Source organism: Myotis daubentonii, chromosome 13 (assembly GCF_963259705.1).
Source record: "Myotis daubentonii chromosome 13, mMyoDau2.1, whole genome shotgun sequence".
Classification (NCBI taxonomy): Eukaryota; Metazoa; Chordata; class Mammalia; order Chiroptera; family Vespertilionidae; genus Myotis; species Myotis daubentonii.
The window spans coordinates 53,555,550-53,579,762 of NC_081852.1; the positions used below are offsets into that span (position 1 = coordinate 53,555,550).

The 24,213-nt window shown below is 43.1% G+C and overlaps 1 protein-coding gene across 3 annotated transcripts in view; it reads left to right on the top strand.

The window, feature by feature from the left end:
* The window catches only part of ACSL5 (acyl-CoA synthetase long chain family member 5), a 40,440-nt gene that overhangs the window by 14,837 nt on the left and 1,390 nt on the right, over window positions 1-24,213 (top strand). For 2 of the 3 annotated variants that reach the window (XM_059661384.1, XM_059661383.1), the window contains exons 2-20: window positions 2,462-2,646; window positions 5,829-5,937; window positions 9,209-9,273; window positions 9,394-9,495; window positions 10,794-10,893; window positions 12,090-12,268; window positions 12,981-13,013; window positions 13,101-13,152; window positions 13,901-13,974; window positions 14,575-14,652; window positions 15,864-15,998; window positions 18,334-18,468; window positions 18,927-19,022; window positions 20,046-20,118; window positions 20,365-20,453; window positions 20,774-20,890; window positions 22,681-22,824; window positions 23,434-23,535; window positions 24,003-24,074. In XM_059661384.1, the coding sequence (XP_059517367.1) occupies window positions 2,491-2,646; window positions 5,829-5,937; window positions 9,209-9,273; window positions 9,394-9,495; window positions 10,794-10,893; window positions 12,090-12,268; window positions 12,981-13,013; window positions 13,101-13,152; window positions 13,901-13,974; window positions 14,575-14,652; window positions 15,864-15,998; window positions 18,334-18,468; window positions 18,927-19,022; window positions 20,046-20,118; window positions 20,365-20,453; window positions 20,774-20,890; window positions 22,681-22,824; window positions 23,434-23,535; window positions 24,003-24,074 (1,911 nt within the window). In that variant the 5' untranslated portion in view covers window positions 2,462-2,490. Of the gene's footprint in view, window positions 1-956; window positions 967-2,461; window positions 2,647-5,828; window positions 5,938-9,208; window positions 9,274-9,393; window positions 9,496-10,793; window positions 10,894-12,089; window positions 12,269-12,980; window positions 13,014-13,100; window positions 13,153-13,900; window positions 13,975-14,574; window positions 14,653-15,863; window positions 15,999-18,333; window positions 18,469-18,926; window positions 19,023-20,045; window positions 20,119-20,364; window positions 20,454-20,773; window positions 20,891-22,680; window positions 22,825-23,433; window positions 23,536-24,002; window positions 24,075-24,213 lie in introns of those variants that run through there. The other variant, XM_059661385.1, reaches the window with a different exon arrangement.

The following is a 24,213-nucleotide window of genomic DNA, read 5'->3' on the forward strand; positions in this document are numbered from 1 at the left end:
GGAAGAGGGCAAAGTCCTCAGTGCAACAATGTGTTCTCATAGCTGAGAAGGGGGCGTGCAGGTAAGAACCTCTTAATTGGACAGGGGCATTGGGGCAGAGAGATCCGGGAGCATAAGACACTACCGGACTGGTGGCAATGTCCCAGGCTGAGGGGAGGGGCTGACGGTGGGCAGGATGGGCGAAGGCAGAGCAGGCTTCTCCTCCCTTTGGCACTGCTTTCTGCTCTGTCAATTTCATAACCCTCCCGTCTGCGCCGGTCTCGGTTGGGGTGGCCGGCCTTAGAATCGTGTTCTGTATGGCTGGCTCTGGAACAGGTGCTACCTCCTGGAGAGCCTCTCAGCACACAAGTCCAGGTAAGGCTGGATTCAAGAAATCCCTGCTCTCAGAATCCTGGCAGGTAGTCACAATAGCACCTATTGTTACATAAGGTAGCACCTGTGGGGCCTTGCTTTTGTTCTTGCTTTGTTGTCTTTTCCTTCCCCTACACACAATGTGGAAGAACCCAAGGAGTCGGAGACTGTCATCCCAGTCTCTGGAAGTTCATTTTTCCTCCATAAAATGGAGAGGGACTACTCCAAACTCAGGTGATAACCAATCAGGGGGCAGATAAATGATGAGTGACTCAGGGTTTCTTGGGACTGTTCTTACTCCCACACCAAATTCCTAAGTTTTACAGCCTTAGTTAGCACAGAGTGAGTGTGTTCCTTGATAGAAAACGTTTTGGATGACAGCTAATGGCAGCTGCCCCATGGTTCAAAGGGCAATGATTATCTTGATCTGATAAAATGTTTTATTGGACTTGCCTTGCTCTTGTGATTTGAAAAGTGAATGTTTGGCCTCATCTGTGAGATACTGTTTCATAGGGCATTGAAGTAAACTTTGAGGAATGCAAATTCTGAACGTCCTTTGCTGTCACCTGTAAGCTGCCAGACAAATCAGTCTCCTTGAACTTGGGAGTTCTACCCGAGAGTTGTGGTTTTATAGATTTTAATGGGGAAGCAGCAATGAAAATGGTAAATGAACTTGGATAAGTCACTTTACCCCTGGGAGCTTCTATATTGTTGTCTGTAAAAATGCTACTTTAGGACATTGGTCAGATTAAATTAGGTAATTCATGCAAACAACTTATCCTGTTATTGGTCCAAAATCCGTGGGTCCAACACTTCGAACCATCAAAATTCAGAACATCAGAGTTCAGGGTGAGGAAAGTTTGATTGATAAGAAGGCACCAACTGAGAAGATGGGAGACCTGGTGGTTCCTCAAATCCATCTTAAGAAAGTGCAGAGTTCAGGCTTCTTTTATGTCAAGGGAGGGGAAATGAGAGGAGCTGTTTTCATAAATGTCAAGCTCCAAGCAGAATTCCTCTGATGATTACCATATCTATATGCAAGACAAAGCAGGAGCTTTTAGTGGGAAGGCCAGGGAACAAGAAAGGCTTGAACTAGGTGGAGTCCAGCGCCTTTCATTCCCTTACAAGCCCAGGGCTTGGCATCAAGTCAGTGCGCCTGTGTTTGCTGCGTTACTATTCTCATCAGTGTGAAAGCTCTGAGGCAGGAGTTGGTTCCTAGGACCTGCCCAGACTTTAGTCCCGTCTATTAGCGTAGTTTCAAGCTGTTCCTCTTGGCTGGGAGTGACAATAAAAGATGTGTTGGAAGAAGGCTTTGCTGCTCTTGGTTTCTGGAGATCTCTTCCTGGCCCAAATCTCCCGGGCTCACCTGCCACCATGTGCCAGGCCCATTTTCCAGCGCCCTTTCTGCCTACCTGATCATGCGGCCTCCAATAAAAAAAATGTTTCCCCCAGAATCCTCAGAGGACAGTACGTTGGATCTAGTAAGCCCCTCCTGATGCTTTAAAAAGACAGAAAACAGTGAGCAAGGCATATCGGGCCAGCAGGAAATGCCCTTCATGCGGAGCTCTTGATTTCTAAAATCTGTGGTTTCACCTCTACAGAGGTTTCCTCTGCCATTTGGTTCATACTAGAGACATCCAGCCGGAAGGGGCCTTCTTGACCCTCGCCTGCCTGGGCAAAGGGAAGCTCTCTGAAGCACTATCCTCTGACTGCCAGCTTATGTTGGGTCCAGAAGGCTGCTTCTAGGCTCTGTGGGCCAGAAATAAAGGGAGACTCATTCCTCAAAATTGTCTGGGAAATGATTAACTTGTTTCCTTTGATCCTTTCCACCTTGTGGGAGGACAGTCAAGTAGGAGCTGGGTACAGTAGAACACATTCTATTATCTTCAACATTGCTAAGGGAAACAGTGCAAAGCGAAAAATAAATTCTGCTACTAGAGAGGTCCAACCCTGGCTTTTTGGAGGAGTAGAAGCCGTGTGTGTGTGTGTGTGTGTGTGTGTGCCCGTGTGTGTGTGTGTGTGTGTGTGTCCTTCTATAAACCTAGAAGGACTGAGTAAAAAGATACAGCCATTTCCTCTAACTTTTTGTTTCTTTCTCTCTTTTTTTTAGGCCTGCATTTCCTGCTGCTATTCGCAAAGATGTTTTGTATCTTTAACTTCTTGTTTTCCCCACTTCCAACCCCGGCACTGATCTGCCTCCTGACTTTTGGAGTCGCCATCTTCCTATGGCTCGTCAACAGACCTCGCCCAGTTCTGCCTGCGGTTGATCTGAACCACCAGTCCCTGGGAATCGAGGTAACTAACTTACCTATCACCTTTCAGTGTATCAACATTGATCAAACCCAAACTGTGTGTAACTCAAGACATTGGTATAACTCATGAAGTGGGTAGGGTGTCACATGGGAAAGTAATCCTTTTAGGTTAGTAGTCAACATTTAAACTTCTACTAATGACACATTTTCCTTCATAATAAAAAGGAAAACTCAGCTAGGTCTTAAGACACCAGTAATCCAGATCGGGGCTGTCAAACTACAACCCACAAGGAAAATCCACCCTTTTTCAAATGGGCCTAGCAAGATAAGAATGGTTTTTACATTTTTAAAGGGATATGTAAAAACTAAAACAAGGAATAGATCATGTGTTCCACAAAGCCTATTTACTATCTATCCTTTTAATGTAAAAGTTTGCCAACGTTAGATCTAGAGCAGTGATTTTGAACTGGTGTGGTGCAAGAATTTTTTTTATACACCATACCAGATTGTTTAGTCAGTGGCACTGACCCCTTTTCCCTTAGATTGTCAAATATAAAAAAAATGACAACAGCCAACACAACAATAGCCATCCAGTGTGAATGAATCAATATTATACCTATTTTTTTGTCAAATCAGCCAAAAATATATTTTTTAGTAATTAGTTTATGTGTGCCATGAGATGAAAAGGTTTAAAATGGCTGATCTAGATGACAGAGTCAGGACTTTGGGGTTAGGAGAATATTTTCATTGAGATACCCAATGTCTGAAAATGGAATGTGAGTTATTTAGTTAAATTCCAGCTTTGAGTTAATATTCATTCTTAAAACAGGCAGAAGTTGAACCTTTCCCTTCAATTCCCCCAACTTTCAGCAAATCATACAGCTTCTTCTATCACTGAGCAAAGGGAAAGCTCTAAGAATGTTCTCTTCGTCATTTTTCGTCTTCAACCCTTTTCAGAGAAAGAAAGCATTCCCATTCCTTTGTAAAGCTAACCCCCTTCTGATATTTTATTGAACTTCTTTCCTCTATGTGAGACTCTTATTCAGAGTTAACTGCACTGCCCACCACGTTCCCTTTTATTCTGGTGCATTTACATGAATGTCCTCTCCCACTGATCCTGCTGCTTCAGGCTACCATCTCTTTCCACTCCTTCCTTTTTCCACCAGAGTTCTTTAAGAGTAGTCTGTTGATTTCCTCATTTAAGCTTCAACCCACTGATGTCAGACCTTTACTACTACCATCTCCCCAAACTTCTCTGGGTCACTCATAATCTAACTTCCAAATTCAATGGTTTCTCCTTCGACCTTCCTCTCAATTGATTTGGGACTTCTTTTTACAACTTCTCTTTTTGCCTTTCATAACCTTCAACGAAATTTCTTTCTAATTCCAAGACAGCCTTTCTTTGCCTCTGAGGTTTTTTCCTCTTCTCAGCCTAGAGTTTCAGCATCACCATCTCTTCATTCCTCTGAAGCAGGGGTCGGCAAGCATGTTCTGTGAAGGCCAGACAGTTCAGGCTTTGCAGGCCATATGGGCTCTGTTGCAACTATTCAACTCTGTTGTTGTGTGAAAGCATCAGACAATATGTAATTGAATGAACATGGCTCTGTTCCAATAAAACTTTATTTGTAAAAGCAGGTTCAGGCCAGATGTGAGTTCAGACCAGAGTCTGCCATTCCCTGCTTTAATTCCTCACATCTGAGAAAATCCTCCCTCTCCTATGACTTGGAACTATACCTAAAAGGCTATGACACCCAAATCTGACTTTCAAGTTCTGACCTTTCCCCTGAGTTCCAGTCCACCTCAGTGACACTCAAGTACCTCAAGGTCAATGAGTCTCTTTATTGCATATCATCTCCCTAAACACACACACACACACACACACACACACACACACACACACACACACACACCATAACCTTTCCTGTTTCCCTTCCTGCTCCATCGTAGTTAAATGCATCTCTTCTTATCCAGTTGCCTAAAGTTGAATCCAAATCACTTTTCATTGTTCCTTCTTCCTCAGCCCATCTCTGAAAACAGATGGCAAGACCCTGTCTTCCTTTACTAGACAAAAAACTTTTTTTTAATCTCTTGACTTAATGCGACATCTCGTAGAAATCTTCTCCAATGCTCCAGACAATTCAGAGTTCATGTGTTAGCCTGCACTTGAATGGCCCCTTTTTTGTGCATATGTAATTGATGCCTGTTTCTCTCTAGACTAACTTTCATGAGGGTTGGACCATGTTTGTAACTCCAGTGCAGCTCCAAGATCCACATGACGCCCTGGAGTTCCAGCTGACATTTCTAAGCACATCCCTAGCCACTCCCTCTTTCTCGAATACCTTGTTCTCTGGCTGCCCACCAGGCTCTGCAATGTGTTTTCTTGCCCTTGTGCTTTGGTTCGGGCTGCTCCTTCACTCTGAATCATCCTTCTCTCCCCTTGACCAATCCACATCTTCTTGTTCAATGCTTGTTTATCTTTAAAGTTTCCATTGAAATATCACTTCTTCTCTCTAGCTTTTTTACTTAATACAGAATGGGTGTCTTCATTAGTTTCCCAAATATATTTTATTTCAGCATGTACATCCCAGTATTATATTTGTGTGTGTTTTCCCTTCTTACCCCCACACTCCAAAAGCTTTCACTTATGAGGTGCTCATGTCAGCAGTTTTGTCTTACCTTACGTTGCATCTCTAGTGTCTAGAACACAGTATGAATTTCATAGATGTCTAAACTTGGTATGAATTTTTAAAGGATAAAACATAATATTATATAGATCATGTCCAAGAGAGGTTGTAGGATCAAAACTAGGGACTCTTAATGCTGTGACCTAAGGTAGAAGTTCTCTGTAACAGACACTCAATAGTGCTATGTTTTCCTGGGGAGATATAAGGTAAAACAAAGCAAAAACCAAACAAGAAAACCTATATTATCATTTCTCATGTGTGTTATGTGTGTGTGTGTGTGTGTGTGTGTGTGTGTGTGTGTGTGTGTGTTCTAGAAGGGTGGTGGGAGATGGCTCAAAAAATAACTGTGATAGTCTCTGGGTTTCTATGATGTGGAGACTTCAGTTTTGAGATTAAAGACTTGATTGATTGAATAGGATGGGAGGGGAGGGTCCCTGTAACCTCAATGGTCAGTGTTTACATTCCCTTCTATTCAATTCATAAGGGTTTGGAAAGGGTGGTGAGAGACTCGGCTTGCCCTAAATGTGGTCTTACGTCTTAGGGAGGAGCACGGAAGAATGCTCGCGAGAAGAGCAATGAACTCCTAAGCTACTACTTCTCAGATGCCAAGACGATGTATGAAGTTTTTAAAAGAGGACTTGCTGTGTCTGGTAAGCCTGGCAGTCTCACCTGACTTGTGAGAAGACTCAGATTGGGGTGTTGTTCTCTAACTGCTTCCCTGTCTCTCTTCTAAACACCTAATTGTGGTCTGGGTAGAATCCCTACATATGAAATGCAGGGCACATTACCAGTGTTGGAATGGAGGCAGGAATTAGAAAAATCACAATATCGGGAAGCAATGCAGGGCAGCCTTGGGTTTGAAATCCAGTCCTTCCATCTCTAGCTGTGTGACCTTGTGCAACCCACTTTGCCGCTCTGAATCTGTCCCTCACAACACAAGAACTTCCCTGCAAGTTGTTGTTACACAGTCAGCAATAATATGCATGAAAGTATTTTTATGAACTCACTAGTACGTTAGTACATAGTTGTTTAGGAATGTGCTCTTCATAAATGCAATTCTCCAGATGCAGGATCTCAGCCAGAATTAGCATTTAGGCCTCCTGACTTCTTACCTTGTCCTGACCCCAATACCACACTACGGCCCCAGGCTGCTACTCTTGGTATCACAGGAGGCAATTATCTTTTGAACTTTCTTAGAAAGAGGGCCACATGGGCTTTAGTAGGTTCGCTTGGAATGTATCAAGCCTCAGTACTTACATCTTTTATCATTGCACACAATGCTAGGTGCACTGGTTTCCTTTCAAAACCTATTGGCTTATAGACCTCCCTAGATCTTTTTTCTTTGAGGTGACATTCTGTCCAAGCATAGATTTGTCTATGTGACTTCTTATCCCTCCCTTCTCTTCTGCCTTTAGCTATGACTATGATGTTTAATAGTCAGCTCCTGTCAAGTGCTAATTATGCAATAGGCACTGCTCATATAATACCTACTACTCTTCCCTAAACTTCAAGGATTAGTTACTACCTTCCTCACTTTTTAAAATAAAAGACCAGAGACTTGAAGGTTCAGGAACATTCTGAAGGTGACAGAACTAGAAAATGTTGCATAAGATACTTCATTTAGATATTTTTTTCAATACAAAATTAAAACCAAACAGATAAAGTTAAAATGGCACCTCCTGTCAGCAGACCGGAGCAACCTGGCCTGGCTGTTTCCACAGAAAAATGACACCTCTGATCCCTACTGGGGTTGAATACATCTTTTCACCTCTACCCAGAGTAGATGGTCTTTGTCGAGAATCGCCTGTGAATAATGTTTAAAATGAAGTCCTCTGGCTCCACCTTGTTAAACTGAATCAGAATTCCCGATAGTGAGGCCTAAGAATCTGAATTTTTAATAATGCTTGGTTGAGGGGAGGGGTTTGCATGCTGGAGTTTCAACTCTAACCAGTTCAGGCCAGTGATTTTGCCCAGTTGTTAATGGGTGGACTCTTTCTAGATAGCCACACCTTAAAACACAAGCGAGATCTGAGTTGAGGAAGTTAACCACAGGCTAGGCTATTGCCTGATTAGGACTTGGGCTAATTAGACTGAAGCTGATTAGGACATAGAGTTTAATGAGACCTCAGTTGGTGTCCCTTTGGGCCAATTATTTGACTTGTTCCTCAGCCATGGGCCTCTGCTAGAATGTTCACCTATAGGGAAGTGACAAGGCGATGCAGGGTGGTTTTTTTCCACACTCATCAGCTCTGCCACCTACTGAGTGAGCTTGAAGAAGCTATCCCAGGCCCTTCTGACTCTCAGATATTGCCACCTCTGGGGATAACAATAGTTGCAAAGACCAAGTGAGCGAATGTGCCTAGCATGGAGTAAGCGTTCCGTCAATGGTAGCTGTCCCTAGTAATTCATGTCTGTGCAATCTCATCGGTAGGCCATCGAGGCACACACTCTGGGCTGAGCACCTAACAGCACAAGACTTACCCGGTTTCATGGAAAATTACAGTCTGGGACTTGACTTCTTGAGCTTTTCTGCAGCTGTTTCAGCAGGAAGAAAAAGTACTAACACTTCCTGTGGACAGTCTCTTCACTTCTTTTTATATCTTTCTAATCAGAGCAGCTATCTCTTTCCTGCTTTCTTTCCTTTTTCCTCTGTCACTTAGTCTGGAAGTTTACGTATTTACCTCTGGATTCCTAGTAACACTCTCTCTGAATGCTTCCTTTTGTCAAGACCTGATTCTCTCTCAGCAATTTGGCTAGAGCCACTGTGTCCAATTCCCCTCCCGTGTACTTTTCTATTTATAACTTGGTCTCATTTCGGCCTTTCAGCCAGTTAGGCATGTTCCTTAGCCTCATATCAACTTCCGTGGCTCCTGTGACTGAGCCTCAACCTTTCAGGAGACACTCTCCTGTAAACAGGCAAAGTACATGAACAGATGAGAGGCAACAAAGTTCAACAAACAAGGGAAAGGTCCCACTTTACTCGCTGTTAAAGAACTGTAGACTAAATTCTTAATTTTTTTAAACCTATCAAACCACAAGACATGTTTCAAAAGGTACTATTTAGTGTCTATGACTTGAAATGTTGCGGGTGGGGAAAAAAAAATTGTCACAATGTGGTGCTACATATAAAAAACCTGAGCCATTCCAACCTCCCTCAGCTCCCAACTCAGTCATTTCATTTTGGGAACTCTGTTCTAAGAAAATGCGCTAAATTTGAAATGATTAATTTGAAAATATTTTCCATTGGCTTATTTAAGGTGTCAAACTTGAAAATGATCTTAGTAACCACAATGAGAGAAGTAAACTACAGTAGAACCCTTCGTCAGTTGGCCAAAATAAGGCCACTAAAATCTCTACAGAGAATAAGTAATGACATGGTAATGTTTATATCAAACAGAGAAAGGAAGCAGGATAAATGCACACATACATACACACATGCACACACACATCATAACTTTATAGAATATGCAAAGGAACTATGAAAATAATATTACTGTTAGTAATGGTAGTTATGTGACATTAACAGCTCATATTTTGATTTTTTTCTATATTTGTCTGAGCATACATTTTTGAATTATAGGGAAGATCAATTCAAGATTATCCCGTTCAGGCTTTGTTTACTTGTGGACTTTTACTTGTTCACGTTATGTGGGCTAGTCCATATTCATGCCTGTTACCATGGGGGTCACATATTCCAACACTGAGCCACTCTGTTCTCTAGAATTTCCTACATGTTTCAAATGTAGTTTACTTTTGAGAACTGATTACTTATTGCCTTTGAATTTCCTTGGCACATAAGAGAAGTTCACATTCTAACGAGATTTACAATATGTGGTTTGTCTCTTCCTAATTCCCTTTTACCTTCTCTGGTCCAAAGGATTTGCAAATGTAACTAATCTTCTTTTAATGTTATGTTTTTAGACAATGGGCCTTGCTTGGGATACAGAAAACCAAACCAGCCCTACAGATGGCTGTCCTACAAGCAGGTAAGTGAGGCCCATGTTTGGGATAGATTCTTTTGCTAATGCGATAAGCCAAGCTAATGGTCTCCTTTGGGTTTTGACTGCTCCCCGCCCCCCCCCCCCTTCTTTTTCTCTCTTTTGTAGGTGTCTGATCGTGCAGAGTACCTGGGATCCTGTCTCTTGTATAAAGGATATAAGCCATCACCAGACCAATTTGTTGGCATCTTTGCTCAAAACAGGCCAGAGGTAACCACATTGAAGTTAACTCAAGAAAATGAGTCAGGGCTAAGCCTAAAGACTTTAAACCCACCCCTAATCCAGCTCTCTGACACTTGTTGAGGACTTACCAAAACTTTTTAAAGATCTCATATTCTTTCAATATTTTTCCCCTTGAGAGAATTACAGCTCTGGGCCTCCTTAATTCCTGTTTGAATGTGTGGTGCTCGAAGCTAGGTGACTGGACTTCTCTTATTAAGAGTCATTTTAAGGCAGCCTGTTTGTTGCATGATGAAAATGAGGCGGCTGAAAGGTACTGGCCGATAAGAGTTTGAGGCTGTTCTAGAAAAGGATGTATTCAAATCAGAATTGGAACTTGCATGTTGTACCAAGTAAACCAAGGCATCCATTGCTATGGAGACTGGCCATTGAAAGCCAATTTTAGACATTACGATGATTGGAATCAATTTGTTACAGCCAGCCTCCATGAGGAACTAAACCTAGTGAATTAGCCCGCCAGGGCTGTCATAACAAATACCAGAAACTGACGGTTTAAACAACAGAACTATATTTTCTCACACTTCTGGAGGCTGGAAGTCCAAGATGGAGGTGTCATTCAGTTTGGTTTCTCCTGGGGCCTCTCTTTTTGGCTTGCAGTTGGCTGCCTTCTCATTGTGTCCTCACATGACCTTTTCTGTCATCCCTGATGTCTCTTCCTCTTAGAAGGACACTAGCTATGTTGGATTAGAACTCATTTACCCTTGATCACCTCCTTGGTTTACTTGGTACAATATGAGTGGCATTGGGGGTTAGGGCTCAATTCAGCCCATGGCATCTAGACTCCTTTTCTCTCCCTCTTCATGCTTCCTGGTGTGTATACATTGACATCATGCTATCCCACCTCTGTTCACTCCCTGAATGCATTCTCTGCCTCCCCCTCCACAACCAAAATGTACCAGTCCTTCAAACCCCTGCCCAATGTTCATCACTTTCCCCAAAGCAGCCCCTGATCCCCTTTACCCCACCCCTGAAAGTGACCTCTGCCTCCTTAAAGCTCCCTAATGCTTTCCATAGCTCCTATGGACAGAACTCATCACACTCTACCTTTGTATCCTGGCCCATCTTTGTATTTTAGTTAGCTCTGTGCCTCTTATCTCCTTTATTTAACTGTCCTTTGAGGCATTAGCTGTGATAGTCCCTAAGGCCCCATGGTGATTTTTTTAAAAACGCAAAGTAGTCACAAAATCATTTGTTGGCTAAATGACTAAGTTAATACTTTTCCTCTTCCAAGTGCTCTCTTGTCCTTACTTGACCTTCTCTCCATGCAGTGGATCATCTCTGAGTTAGCTTGTTACACGTACTCCATGGTAGCCGTGCCCCTGTATGATACCTTGGGAGCAGAAGCCGTCATATACATTATCAACAAGGGTAAGATTCGGCTATTCCATTACAACTGCTTCTTTCTTAAAGCTGAATAATTCCTTAAGATCTGCTTTTTAAAAAAATATATTTTATTGATTTTTTACAGAGAGGAAGGGAGAGGGATAGAGAGTTAGAAACATCCATGAGAGAGAAACATTGATCAGCTGCCTCCTGCACACCCTCTACTGGGGATGTGCCCGCAACCAAGGTACATGCCCTTGACTGGAATCGAACCTGGGACTCTTCAGCCACAGGCCGACACTCTAGCCACTGAGCCAAACTAATCAGGGCTCAAGATCTGCTTTTGTTAGCAGACTTGGGATGCTGTGGCCAGAAAAATGCTCACGTCTTTGCTGTCTTGTAGTGCCTACATAGAATTTACAGGGAAGTTACAAAAAGCCCATGAGGCAGGGATAGGCACAGATAGAGGAGTCAATGAAATGCTTTAAGGTGACATAGGATGACAATGGAGTTTAGAGGACTAGGCTATTTACTTTGGCCTCAATGGAGACAAGGCCAGAGTGGATGAGTAATCACTGTGAAACTTCCGGTCTAAGTTCCTATTCTTGTCAGTGTAAGTCAGTACAGTTAACCGGCATAGACCAATGTTTATACTAAGTCTGTAGAAAACACTACCATTTTCAAACAAGTACAAGTTCAATGGACAAGTAACAGCCCTTCCACATATCCAAGATGTTACTTTCTGTCACAGAAATAGTAGATTAAGCAAGGTGATCCACTTGAACTTTAGACACAATCAGGAGTTTGCTATTTGTGTAAACAAGCATCAAAGCAAAAGCTAACATTTAAAATCATAAAATGCTTGTCTGCTACAATCCCATCTGCCCCTTCCTTTCCCTTCTACCCCCAGTCTGCCTCCCCCAAATAAAACACATTGACAGGACCACACCTAAGCGATTTGAGAGTCATCTGTGTTCTCAAGCAGAAGGAACTTTGTGGCTTCTCTAGAGACTGAACTCAGTTGGCAGCACACATGGGAACTCTGCTTCTGCTTCAGTTAAGCTTCGTTGTTATCAATGGAATGTTTCAGGTTTTACGCATTACCATCAGATGTGCAGACATAATTAATATCCTTTAGGGGACCCACTGCTTTGAAATATTCAAAAACCCCTTCCTCCTCCCAAGGCATCAGGTCCATGGCAGAGCAGGAAGATGACCTCTGGCTCTGTTTCTGCTTTCAGCTGATATTGCCATGGTGATCTGTGATACACCCCAAAAGGCATCAGTCCTGCTGGAAAACGTGGAGAAGGGCCTCACTCCAGGCCTGAAACTGATCATCCTCATGAATCCCTTCGAGGATGACCTGAAGCAGAGAGGGGAGAAGATCGGAGTTGAGCTCTTATCCTTCTTGGATGCTGAGGTAATGGTCTGCAACACAACTCACAACTCCAAGGCTGGCCTGACGCCATGGGCATCTGGTGTCCTCTACTTGGCCCGACATCTCCAACAAGTGCGCAGGCTGTCGTTCCCCAGGGGTGGCAGGACAGGAGTAAATTAGACTCATGCTGTGAAGCTTCGAGAACAATTTCCTCAGGAAAACTCAGAAACCATGGCAGAGGAGGAGAAAAGTCTGTGGCCAGCCTGCACAGAGTTCTCAGTGGAAGATTTATAAGTGCAGTGGTTGGTGGTAGTTAAGGATACGACCCTGGAACTAAGTGACCTGGGGCAAGTTATTCTGTATCTCCCTTTCCCCTTCTGTAAAACAAGGATAAAGTAATCTCTGTCTCACAGAGGTGTTAAAGAGTTAACTGAGTTAATAATTGCATAAACTGCTCAGGAAAGTGACTGGTATGTAGTAAGCCTGGAAATGTCAACTAAACATATTATTCAAAAAGATTTAGCAATGGTCCTAGATGATTAAACCTAAAAGTATGGTGGAAGTTTAGACATTTGGGGTCTTTCTTCCCTCTTAAGGTTTTTAATTTAGACCTTACGCTTTTCCATAGGGCTTCTGAGCCTGACCCAAGATGAAATTTTGGTGATGTTCCCATAGATCTGTTCTCATGGAAAAGGAAGAGGGCTGTATTTGTCATGAGTCTATCCAACTCAACTTATGTCTTTCTTTCTTGTAGAATTTAGGCAAAGAGAATTTCAGAAAACCCGTGGTAAGTTTTCTTCTGCCTGAATTTGAATCAATCTTATTCAACTTCCAAAGCTCATGGTAGACTAAGCCCTTGTGCTTCCCCCTCCAGCCTCCTGAACCAGAAGACCTGGGCATCGTCTGCTTTACCAGTGGGACCACAGGTCAGTGCCCATGAAGCTGTGCCAAGACCTCAGGTCAGCCAAAAACATGGCTTGAGTACTGACCACTGGTAGGGGCTCACCACCTAAGGCTTTTGAGTACAGATACCCAGATAGAAAACTGTAAGCCTAAGTAGATAGACTTCCTTGAACATACTGAGAGGAGTTTGCATGCTATGAATTTCAGGGGTCTTACAGATGGCATCATAAAGTCAACCTTCCTCCCCAACCCACCATGCTCTCAATTTGACACCACTAGAATGGCCATTCAATCAAGATAACCCAGTGATAGTTCTACACAGATCACTGTGCACCCCACCTCCTCCTGGCAGCTACCTACCTATTAGAACTCCTAATAGCTTTTCATGTGGCCCATGATGACCTATCGTTATATCCATTCCATCTGCCCGGTTTATAAGGTGATAGCTAGGTAACATTGTTAGATCTGAAGTCTTCAACATAAAAACAACACAAGGGACGGGGAGGTTACTTGGATTTTTCTTTTCTACTGTGTTGCTATCTGAGCTATGGCTGTTCCCTGTGTGAGGGCAGAAGGCTGTCAGCAGTAGAATCTCTGGGAGCATTAACCATTCACAAACAGTCATCTACCTCTTGTACAAAGACTCAGTGACAGGAGAAGCGCTTGCCTCTTTGGAACAGAACCAATTGAATGTCACTTCTTATTTCAAAGCCAAAGGGTTACCGATTTGCTACATAAAGGGTCTTTCTCTCCACCTCTTGTTTCCTACAGGTGACCCCAAAGGAGCCATGCTAACCCATCAAAATGTTGTTTCAAATGCTTCAGCTTTCCTCAGATGTGTGGAGGTTAGTGGTAGCTTGAAAAAGAGGTCCTCATTAGAATGTGACTCTGTCATAAGATTTTAATCTTGAAGCGAGAGGAGGCAGAGAAGAAAAAAAACCAAAACAGGTTAAGGGCCTGAGTGTGGACAAACACATGTGCATCTTTGTGTGGAGGGCTGTGCATTTTCAAGCCGTGGTCTTTGAGGATCCCTGCAGACCTCTACCCCAGCGCAGTCCAGGGCACCTTTCCCAGTTCTGCAGGGCACCCCCTGCACGACTGTATGGGGCACTCATAGAAGGAAGTAGTTAAAAAATTTTTTAAGTTTAAATGAGATGTAACGATGCCTAACATTATAATAGTTTCAGGTATACAACATAATGATTTAATATTTATATGTATTGCAAAATGATCCTCATAGTAAGTGTAGTTAACATCCATCACTGCACATAGTTACAAATTCTTTGTTCTTGTGACGAGAACTTCTAAGATCAACTCTCTCAGCAACTTTCGAATATACAATAGAGTATTATTAACTATAGTTAACAAGGGTAGGTCTTAAATCTCTTTGGAAAAGAAGGTTGGCATTAATCTGATTTTGTCTCCTCCCCCTTCGTGATTTGTAGGAAAGCTTTGCACCCACCCCTGAGGATGTGAGCATATCCTACCTCCCCTTGGCTCATATGTTTGAGAGGGTTGTACAGGTGAGTGCCCATGGCCCTAGCAGGTATGTGGGAAGGGAGTCCTGACTTGCTTAGTCTCACCTTTATTCCAAAGGCAGGTTCCCAAAATTTACAGTCCTTTCTTTAAGGTAAAGGGCATAGACAGGGAATGGGCACAGCTAAGTCTAAATCCCGGCATTCCCCTACCTCGCTGTGATGCCTTCTTCTGCTAAGTCTGTGTGTGTCCACTGGGACTCAGCTTGCTCCCGCCTTCACACGGTACCTGTGAGTCGAGTGAGATCAGAGCCAGGAGCTTACCGTATTCCCGTCATTCTGACCTGGGATAAGATATGTTTTTCTTCTTTTTAATTTTATTTTGGTTCAAATATTTTAAAAGATCAAGGATTAGAGGAAAGGAAGTTCCTCACAGCGGGCCAGGGAAGAAGCATTTGATCCAGGTGAGATGTCCAGAGTGTCTAAGACAGGCTTGTTCAGGGTGGTGTGCCCTGGAGGAGGGCTGCCCCTCTGTGAGTGGACTCTGGGCTGCTCAGGCTGAGGCCGATTTGAGGACTGAAAGCAATGCTGGTCTTTCAAAAGCATAGGTGGTGGTAGGAATGGGAAATCCTCTCTCTGATCCCCTGTGAAGTGATCCTTTGGCTGTGAGCCCTATTCTTAAATATTTCTTAAATACTGTTGATGCATGAAGTGATGAAGGAGAGAACCAGTTCCTTGGACTAAAGTGCTGATATCTGATTCATAACATATTGATTCTAATAAACATCGTTTTTTTCAATCCTCACCTGAGGATATTTTTCCATTGGTTTTTAGAGAGAGTGGAAGGGAGAGAGGGAGAGAGAGAGAGAGAGAGAGAAACACTGATGTGAGAGAGACACATCCATCAATTGGTTGCCTTCGCACATGCTCCAACCAGGTCTGGGGATCAGGCCTAGGTACATGCCCTTGACCACAATGAAACCCAGCACCCTTCAGTCCCCAGGCCGATGCTCTTTCCACTGAGCCAACCAAGCAAGGGCTAATAAGAATCTTCTTTTTCACATTTCTGAACTCGGGACAGTCTCACAATCATAGGACGGTCTCGCGATTATGTTCGTTTCATTGGCGGTGTTTTTTCTTAGTGCCACAGACTAAGAGGCACCACGAGCGGCCAAGTCTCTTGTGACAGCCTCTGGAAGACGGGCCCCACCTGAAGGGGTCCTTTGGCTCTGAGCCCTTTTCTTCGGTTTTGGTTTCAGATTGTTGTGTACTCGTGTGGAGCCAGAGTTGGGTTCTTCCAGGGAGACATTCGGTTGCTGCCCGATGACATGAAGACCCTGAAGCCCACATTGTTTCCCGTGGTGCCTCGACTCCTCAACAGGATCTACGATAAGGTACTGGCCTTGCTTCTACTGGGCTGACCATGGGGTGCACGAGCTGTCTGGCTCAGGCCTGGCTGGGGCTCGTAGGGACTCTATGTTGTTAAGAATTTGTCCACCTCCACCATTGCCTCCCATTCCCTACACACATCTACTTACAGCCACATTTATAAATGCAGTTGTGAAAAAACCCCTTTCCTCTGGGTGAGACCACTTGGGCCTGATTTGGAGAAAGAGCTCAGTTCAGAGAGACTGATTTCATAGCACCTACAAGCATTGTATCCCCACAAAAGCACATGAGGCCTATGCTTGATATCCCTAACTCATAGGTGAAGAGACTGAGCCTCAGGGGTTTAATAACGTGCTCAGAGTCACTGCTAATAATGGGTCTGGACAGAATCAAATTGTCACATCATTATTTTATTTTATTTTCATTTTTTAAAATATATTTCTATTGATTTCAGAGAGGAAGGGAGAGGGAGAGAGAGATAGAAACATCAGTGATGAGAAAGAATCATTGATCGGCTGCCTCCTGCATGCCCCCTTCTGGGGGTTGAGCCCGCAACTCAGTCATGTGCCCTTGACCGGAATTGAACCTGAGACCCTTGAGTCCACAGGCCGACATCCTATCCACTCAGCCAAACCGGCTAGGGCTGTCACATAATTATTTTAGCTGTCATTTATCAGTGCTCTATTTTTCATTAGGGATTGCAAAATGGTGATTTTTCTAATTCAATCATTTCTCTTTCATTCACTAGCTACGATGCTCCCATAAGGGCACAACAAATATTTCATTCTTTTATTTACCAATCTTCAGAATGCTGAATTGGTGACCCAGTGATCTTTAAAACTGGCCAATGAGATTATTTTCTTTGTAATATTAAGAGCTGGTGATTTGCATATTTGTATGTTTAATCTATTTCATTCATTCTTCTCGGCGTTCGAATTTCCCTATTTTGGAAGTCAGGAGTCCTGTTTTGGAAGTTGGGAGCCCCATCGTGTTGCTCATATGTCCTTTGACAGGACCTGGGTGGTTTTTAATAGCTTCGTTGATTCCTGGCCTAAGATGTCTCAAGCTCATCCTTTACGATTCTTACTCAAGTCTTGGTTTGGTTGTTTTCTCCAAAGAGCTCTTAGAACTGGAATTTGAACCCAGGCAATATAATAACAGCACCCATGCTCTTGACTGTGTGCCCGAGCACCTCATACTTCCATAGACATGAGAGCCTTAAGGAAAGAACACAAGGCCATTCTCCACATGTTTGGCCCCACCGCTCAGATCCTAGCACTCCCCTTCATGCTTGTGAATCTCACCAGGGGTTATCCTGGGGCTCCAGTTATAGGACGGATGGCATGCTAGTACACAGATGAGCCCTAGACACTGAGAGCCCTCATTTCTATCAGACTTGCTAACAATTCTAACAACTCCTCATCGTGCTATGGGATTGTTAGATTTGGTAGTTATAATTTTTGTTCATTTGTTGGTTGGACTTTCTTTTTAATTTTTGAGAGAAAGTTATTTTACAATATGGTATTAACACACAGTTCTCTTCTGGGACTTATTTCTAAAATGCAAGACTTTACTAGGGGGGGGGGGTAAGGGCATGTACCAGGGAATGGGAGTGGCTGGGGGGAGGTCAGTGGGGGAAAAAGAAGACATATGTATTACTATATGTAATACTTTAAACAATATAAATTAAATTAAATAAATAAATAAATAAATAAATAAATAAATAAATAAATAAAGGTTTATATATTTCCATTTTTAAAAAAAAGCAAGACTTTATGAGTGTGTCTAAATTCCAGCTCTTTGTCCATGATTTGTTAGGGGGAGTCTTGTAAAAGTTGAGAAAAGATCGGTGTCAGCAGTAAGTTCACAGGGAAGAAATATTGAAGTAGAAAAGTCTGTTGGGCTTTGTGTGCTGTGGCTAAGGAAACTTCAGTTATAGAGAAAGTGGTATTTCTCCAAGTTTAGTGTGTGGGGCACGGGGAGTGAGAGGTGATGCTTGTTTAAACAATCAGATTCCTGGGACCTTATTCAACCTACTAAAGCAAAAACCCTCAGGGTGCTGCCCATTGAGCTGGTTATTATCTAGTAGTCCCAAGTGACACTGTAGATTGGTGCTGACCATCTTTCGAAGACGTAATTATGTCAGTTGCCAAAGTTGTGTGCCAAGGTATCCGGAGGAACTAGAGCTCTGAATTATATGTGGGCATCATTCTCTGGGCTCTTTATTATTATGAGTGCTGCTTCCTTATGAAGCTAGATGGCAACATCTCTTGCTCCTGGATGAGCTTTGGTGTGTGTCTCTATGGAGGTTTCCAACTAAAAGGAGTTATCACCCTGCAGGTTCAAAATTCAGCCAAGACTCCCTTGAAGAAGTTCATGTTGAAAATGGCCATTTCCAGTAAATTCAATGAGGTGAAAAGGGGTATCATCAGACGCAACAGTTTGTGGGACAAGCTCATCTTTGCAAAGATCCAGGTAGGTTGACGGACAAGCATCTCTTCAACTGGAGATCCTTGCTTGCTTTCTGTATTCACTCACCATTTGAGATCTCTCCTGGACAACCTTGTTTGTCACTAAAGGGAATTGGTCCAAGTTCAGAAAATGCTTTGTATTTAGGCTCTAGCACTTTCTCATATATATTTTTAAGGTGGTCTGTTGAGATTATAAGTAATTTGAAGGGACCAAAAATACAAATTATAGGAGGAAATCTTAAAAATGCACATCTGGTCCCAGCTATTGTGGGTAGTGGTGACAATAATAGTTAACGTTTTAAGTGCCTTCCCACAGTACCAGGCCCTATTCTAAGTGCTTTGTAAATTACCAAGTTTAATTCTCCTAACAATAGTGGGTGGGTTGTTCAGCCCATTTTGCAATGGAGGAAAAGGAAGCCAGGGGAAGAGGCTTCAGCGGGTGTTTTTGTTTCTACTGAACAGGACAACCTGGGCGGGAAGGTGCGCATCATGGTCACTGGCGCTGCCCCCATCTCCTCTCCCGTCTTGGAGTTCCTCCGAGCGGCAATGGGATGTCCGGTAAGCCAAGCACCTTTGAAGATAGCTTATTTCACTTTTGCAACAAATAAGGCTGTTTAAATAAAATTGAAAACACAACTGAAAAGTACCAAAGAGACACTCACCCCAAAAATCTCAAAATCAAGAGAAAATATCCGTCTAGTCACCTCTTATGCATATGGAAACCTACATAAAGGGCATAGGGTTCTAACATACTTGTTAAACAGTGCCCCATCGATATTGTTCCTTGTCAAACAAAGATCTACATTATTTAATGGCTTTGGAATAGTTTGGTGAATATACCTAAATAACTAGTCTCCTATTGATGGACAAGAGATACTTACCTTTTCTTTTTGCTGTTATAATCAATGAAGTGATAAGGATACCTGTATATTCGTCAATATTGAATGCAATTATCAATTTGGGGACTAATCCTGGCAAGTAGGGATTACCTAACTTCCCTTTAGTAAGGTCTTGTTTTTTTATTCCTTTCTGCAAATAATGCATGAGGTCTTATTTTCCCACATTTTTGACAGTGAAAGTCTTTGACAATCAGTTAAATCCTAGACCATCAGATACATGAAAACACTGAACATCTTTTCTATCGCTTATTGGCATCTGTATTTCTTCCATGAATCATTCTATCACTTCCTTACAGAAAAACAGGCACAGGATAATTTGGTTCTCTTTCACGTTGCTTTCTAAGAGTCCTTCAGATAGTAATAATATTCATGTTTGTTGTTTTAGAAATATTTTTTCTAGTCTTTTCTTCTATTGAAAAACTCTTATTTTCTCATCGACTTGAAATGCCACATTTCCCAAAGTACAGTATAACTTTCCATACGTTGGTCTATTTCTGGACCCTTTTGATTTTTGAGTGAAGCCCTTAGTTGTGACGACTTAGCAGCTCAGGCGTGAACTCCAGGTCTTATGACATGAAGTGACCTCCAACCCTCAGAGGCCTCGCTTTCCTCCTCTTTTAAAGCATGGCCAGCTCCTGCTTTACCTTGAGTCAGTCTCAAAGCCCTTCTCTGGCTTTCCCAGGTGTTTGAAGCTTATGGTCAAACAGAATGCACTGCTGGCTGTACATTCACATTACCCGGGGACTGGAGACCAGGTAGGTTCTCCGTCTGCTGGGCGGGAGGGGCAGTGGTTGGGAGAAGGGTTCTAATTGAGCTTGGACTTATGGGTTTAGATAAATGTGGCAAAAGCCAACTTGGGTTTTGGTCCAGGCCTTCCTATCTTGGCAGATGATTTTTCAGTCTTTTACCTTTTAGAGTTGATCCATAAGTATCTCTGAAATATTCCTGGAATGACCACCGTTTTTACAGTTTCCCAGCTGACTCAGTGTGGTGTGTTCTAGGCCATGTCGGAGTTCCCCTGGCTTGCAATCACGTGAAGCTGGAAGATGTGCCAGACATGAACTACTTTTCAGTGAACGGTGAAGGAGAGGTGGGTGGGTTGCTCCCAGTAGTCATGCCAAGGCATTGGTGGTGGTGGTGGTGGTGGTGAGGGGGGGGTGTTTGTTTCAAGGAGAGCACACCCTTGTGAGCAGGCATGGGTTAGACTCCTCTGAGATCTTGAGCAAGGCATTGGGTGTTTCTGAACCTCACTTTCCTGTCCCCCACACTGGGGATTACAATGGAGTGCTCTTCACACGGTAGTTGAAACCATCAGATGATGTAAGGGTGGGAACAGGTGTTTGATAAAGTACCCAGGCCTGGAGTAGTGCCCTCTGCCATTGTCATCACTTTGTACCTTCTTACGTGCAGATCTGCATCAAGGGCGCCAACGTGTTCAAAGGATACCTGAAGGACCCTGAGAAGACGGCGGAAGCCCTAGACAAAGATGGCTGGCTTCACACAGGAGATATTGGTCGCTGGCTCCCGGTGGGTATTTCTTCAAAACTTTGGGGGAGAATAGGCTGCAGAACTGGGGAGAACCATCTGCTTATTGACAAGCTGGGCAGAGATGCGAGTGGGATGATCAGCTGAGTTGGCGTGACTCCCGTGACAATGGAATAGATTTGCTTGTAGCCAAGGGAAAATTAGTTGACTCTTCCAGGAAAGGGCTGTAGTAGTCTGTTTTCTTTTTGTTATTTGTTTACTTTTATTGAGAAAGAAGTTGCGATTTGATAACTCCATGGGCTCACACCATTTGCCTTTTACAAGTTTCAAAGGGTTATATTCATTTCTTTCCACTTAATATGTAGACATATCAAAACAAGGAGGCAAGATTTCTAAACGAGGCATGTGCAGAGGCGAGGCTTTGCCTCTCAGTGACCTTTACTGCCTCTCTCTGTGGAATATATGGCTCCATTTTTTTAACTTTGCTAACAAAGGTAAGTAGTCTCTGCCAACCCCATCCATTTTCCCAAGAAGAGAGGAAATCATTGCTTAATTGTGATGGAGATTTAGGAGCCCTGTAGGGGATTTTCCAAGGTCCCCTCTGAAAAGGTGTCTACTACGTGCTGGGGGAGTGGGGATGTAACCAGATCTGAAACTCCTTTCTGGCTCAATATTCTCAAGATTTAAGTGATAGTCACAGAATGTTCGGTGAAAACTCTGAGAACATTGGTTCTGGTGATGAATCTCATAGATTTGGGTCTAGTAGTATCATGCTAACTTATCTGCTTCTGTATGCGTTCTCTGCTCTAATAAGCGTAAAATGTGGGCAATACATGCGTCCCCAAATTGGAGTTATAAAGGGCTTAGCTTTATTAATGACTTTCAGATAATGTCTGTTAGGCTGGATTGTGGGCGTATTTCTCGAGGCAGCCTTGTTGATGGTTCCAGGGCTGGTTAAGTCTACTGCCCTACTTAAGGTGTGAGCATGTGAATTGTATTTAACACTTGGCTCAATTCTGCAATTCAAATCCCTAAGAGCCAAAGCTCCTCAGACCAATGAGCTCAGAGACATCAGATGACCCCTGGTGGCTGGGGAGAGAGCCCTCCAGGCCCTACTTCTGTACTAACAATTACTGGCTTCTTGATTAACATTAGCACAGTAGAGCTGTTTAGCCTGCTCCCAGATCTAACAGGAGGGATACAGAAAAAGGAGTCAAGGAGGGGGAGATCTAACTTATTCCAATTTTTTTGTGTGTGTAATGTATTTTTATTGATTTCAGAGAAGAGAGAGGGAGAGAGAGAGAGAAACATCAATGATGACAAGGAATCATTGATTGGGATGCCTCCTGCATGCTCCCTATAGGGGATCGAGCCTGCAACCCCAGGCATATGCCCTTGGCTGGAATTGAACCCATGACCCTTCAGTCCACAGCCCGATGCTCTATCCACTGAGCCAAACCGGCTAGGGCACCAAATTCTTAATAAAAGATCCTTCCTTCCCTATCTCTGGGAGTGCTGGAAATGAAGTAATTGGGCATTAAACTATTAGACATTTATGGCTACAAAATTTCTTTGGCAGATAAGACAACCATTTACACAACCCCAGCAGGTCCTGGGGGCTTTTTCTCAGGGTACACATTGACCCTCCAAAGAGACACACAGTACAGACAGGTTCTTACCTACCCTTTACTCAAAGCCAAGAATGAGAAGTGAAAGATGGCTCAAAAGTCTCCAGATGCCAAGTTTAAAGAAGGACTTCACCAGCCTCTCCACGGATACCACCCACAGGGGGCTCAGAAACACTGACGCTGTCTTCTGTCTGTCTCGTATAGAATGGGACTCTGAAGATCACTGACCGTAAAAAGAACATTTTCAAGCTGGCCCAAGGAGAATACATCGCTCCCGAGAAGATAGAAAACGTGTACAGCAGGAGTGGACCAGTGCAGCAAATTTTCGTGCATGGGGAGAGCTTACGGGTAATACTTTGTTTTAACGATAGCCTTTCTAGGCACAGACCATGTTGATCCCGGTAGCTACAGGGATTCTGTTTCAGTGGGTTTAGGATGAGAAGATAAAAGCTTGTAGAACTAAAGAAATCAAGCCACATTCCAAATCTCAAAATAAGGCAATATAGATGCAAATAATTGTTTGAAACTAGGATGGATTCTGTAAACAAGTCAGTAGGATTGATAAACAGTTATATTTAAAGGGTAGCCATTCATTAAAAGGATACCCAAGTGGAATAGAAGTCCTTTGGCACAAACTGTGTCATACACACTAGGCTTAAACTTAGCTTTTGGAGAGTGGGGGAGGGTTCATATGGACAGGCCAGGGATGGTTTAAGCTTAATGTTGAAACACCACACTTCTCTTTGATCAACCAAATTTGCGTAGAACATTTTTGTAAAGGGAAAATGGGATTCGAGTTCCAGGAGAGTTTGAGATATCTGGTAAGGAAAGAGGAGGACACTCGTACTGAGTCAGAGATCTTGGGAGATGTCTATTTCAAAGTTATGATCCTGCCTTCATTAGCCACTGGGAAACTTCTGTATAACAATTCTCACCGGCGTTGTATCCTCTCCATAGTCATCCTTGGTAGCAGTGGTGGTTCCTGACTCAGAAGTGCTCCCCACATTTGCAGCCAAACTTGGGGTTAAGGGCTCCTTTGAAGAGCTGTGCCAAAACCAAGTAAGTCTCATGTAGCAAAACTTTATGCACCACCCTGGGGCCCACCGTGGGAGAGGGGAGGCCCACCAGCTTGGGCACCCATGAGTTCCCAGAGCCTCCTGTCTGGAAGAACATGTTCTTCCTGAATCTGTGGCAGGTGGCTGAACGCTAAACACTGGTTTTATTAGATTGGAGGATAGGATGGGGAGTTTAAAAGTAACAAATACCATTCTTTTTTATAGTAATATGCTCTTTATGGGGGAGGGCATGGGAAAATAGAAAATTTAAAAATGCCATTCAGAGAAAACCCCTTTACAATTTAGGTTTCCATTTTGAGTAATATTAAGCATAAAATGCGCTCATACGTACTCCCATATCCTGCTTATATCCCAACAAGCTCTTGTAGGAATTTGGAGTCGGTTCATGCTTAACCTTTCATGTAGGCTTTTCCAAACAGCCATGCTTTAAGCCATGTTTCACATTCTTAGATCATAAAGGAAGCCGTTTTAGAAGACTTGCAGAAGGTTGGGAAAGAAGGTGGCCTCAAGTCCTTCGAACAGGTATGTACTACAGATGTCCTCCTGGTCTTCCAAGTCCTTCTAGGAAGTTTTAAAGTTGCATTGAGAATGGGGTTTAAATGTACAGTGTCCAAGGAACTGGCTTTTAGAGTTCGTGCCATGGACCCATCAATAATAAATG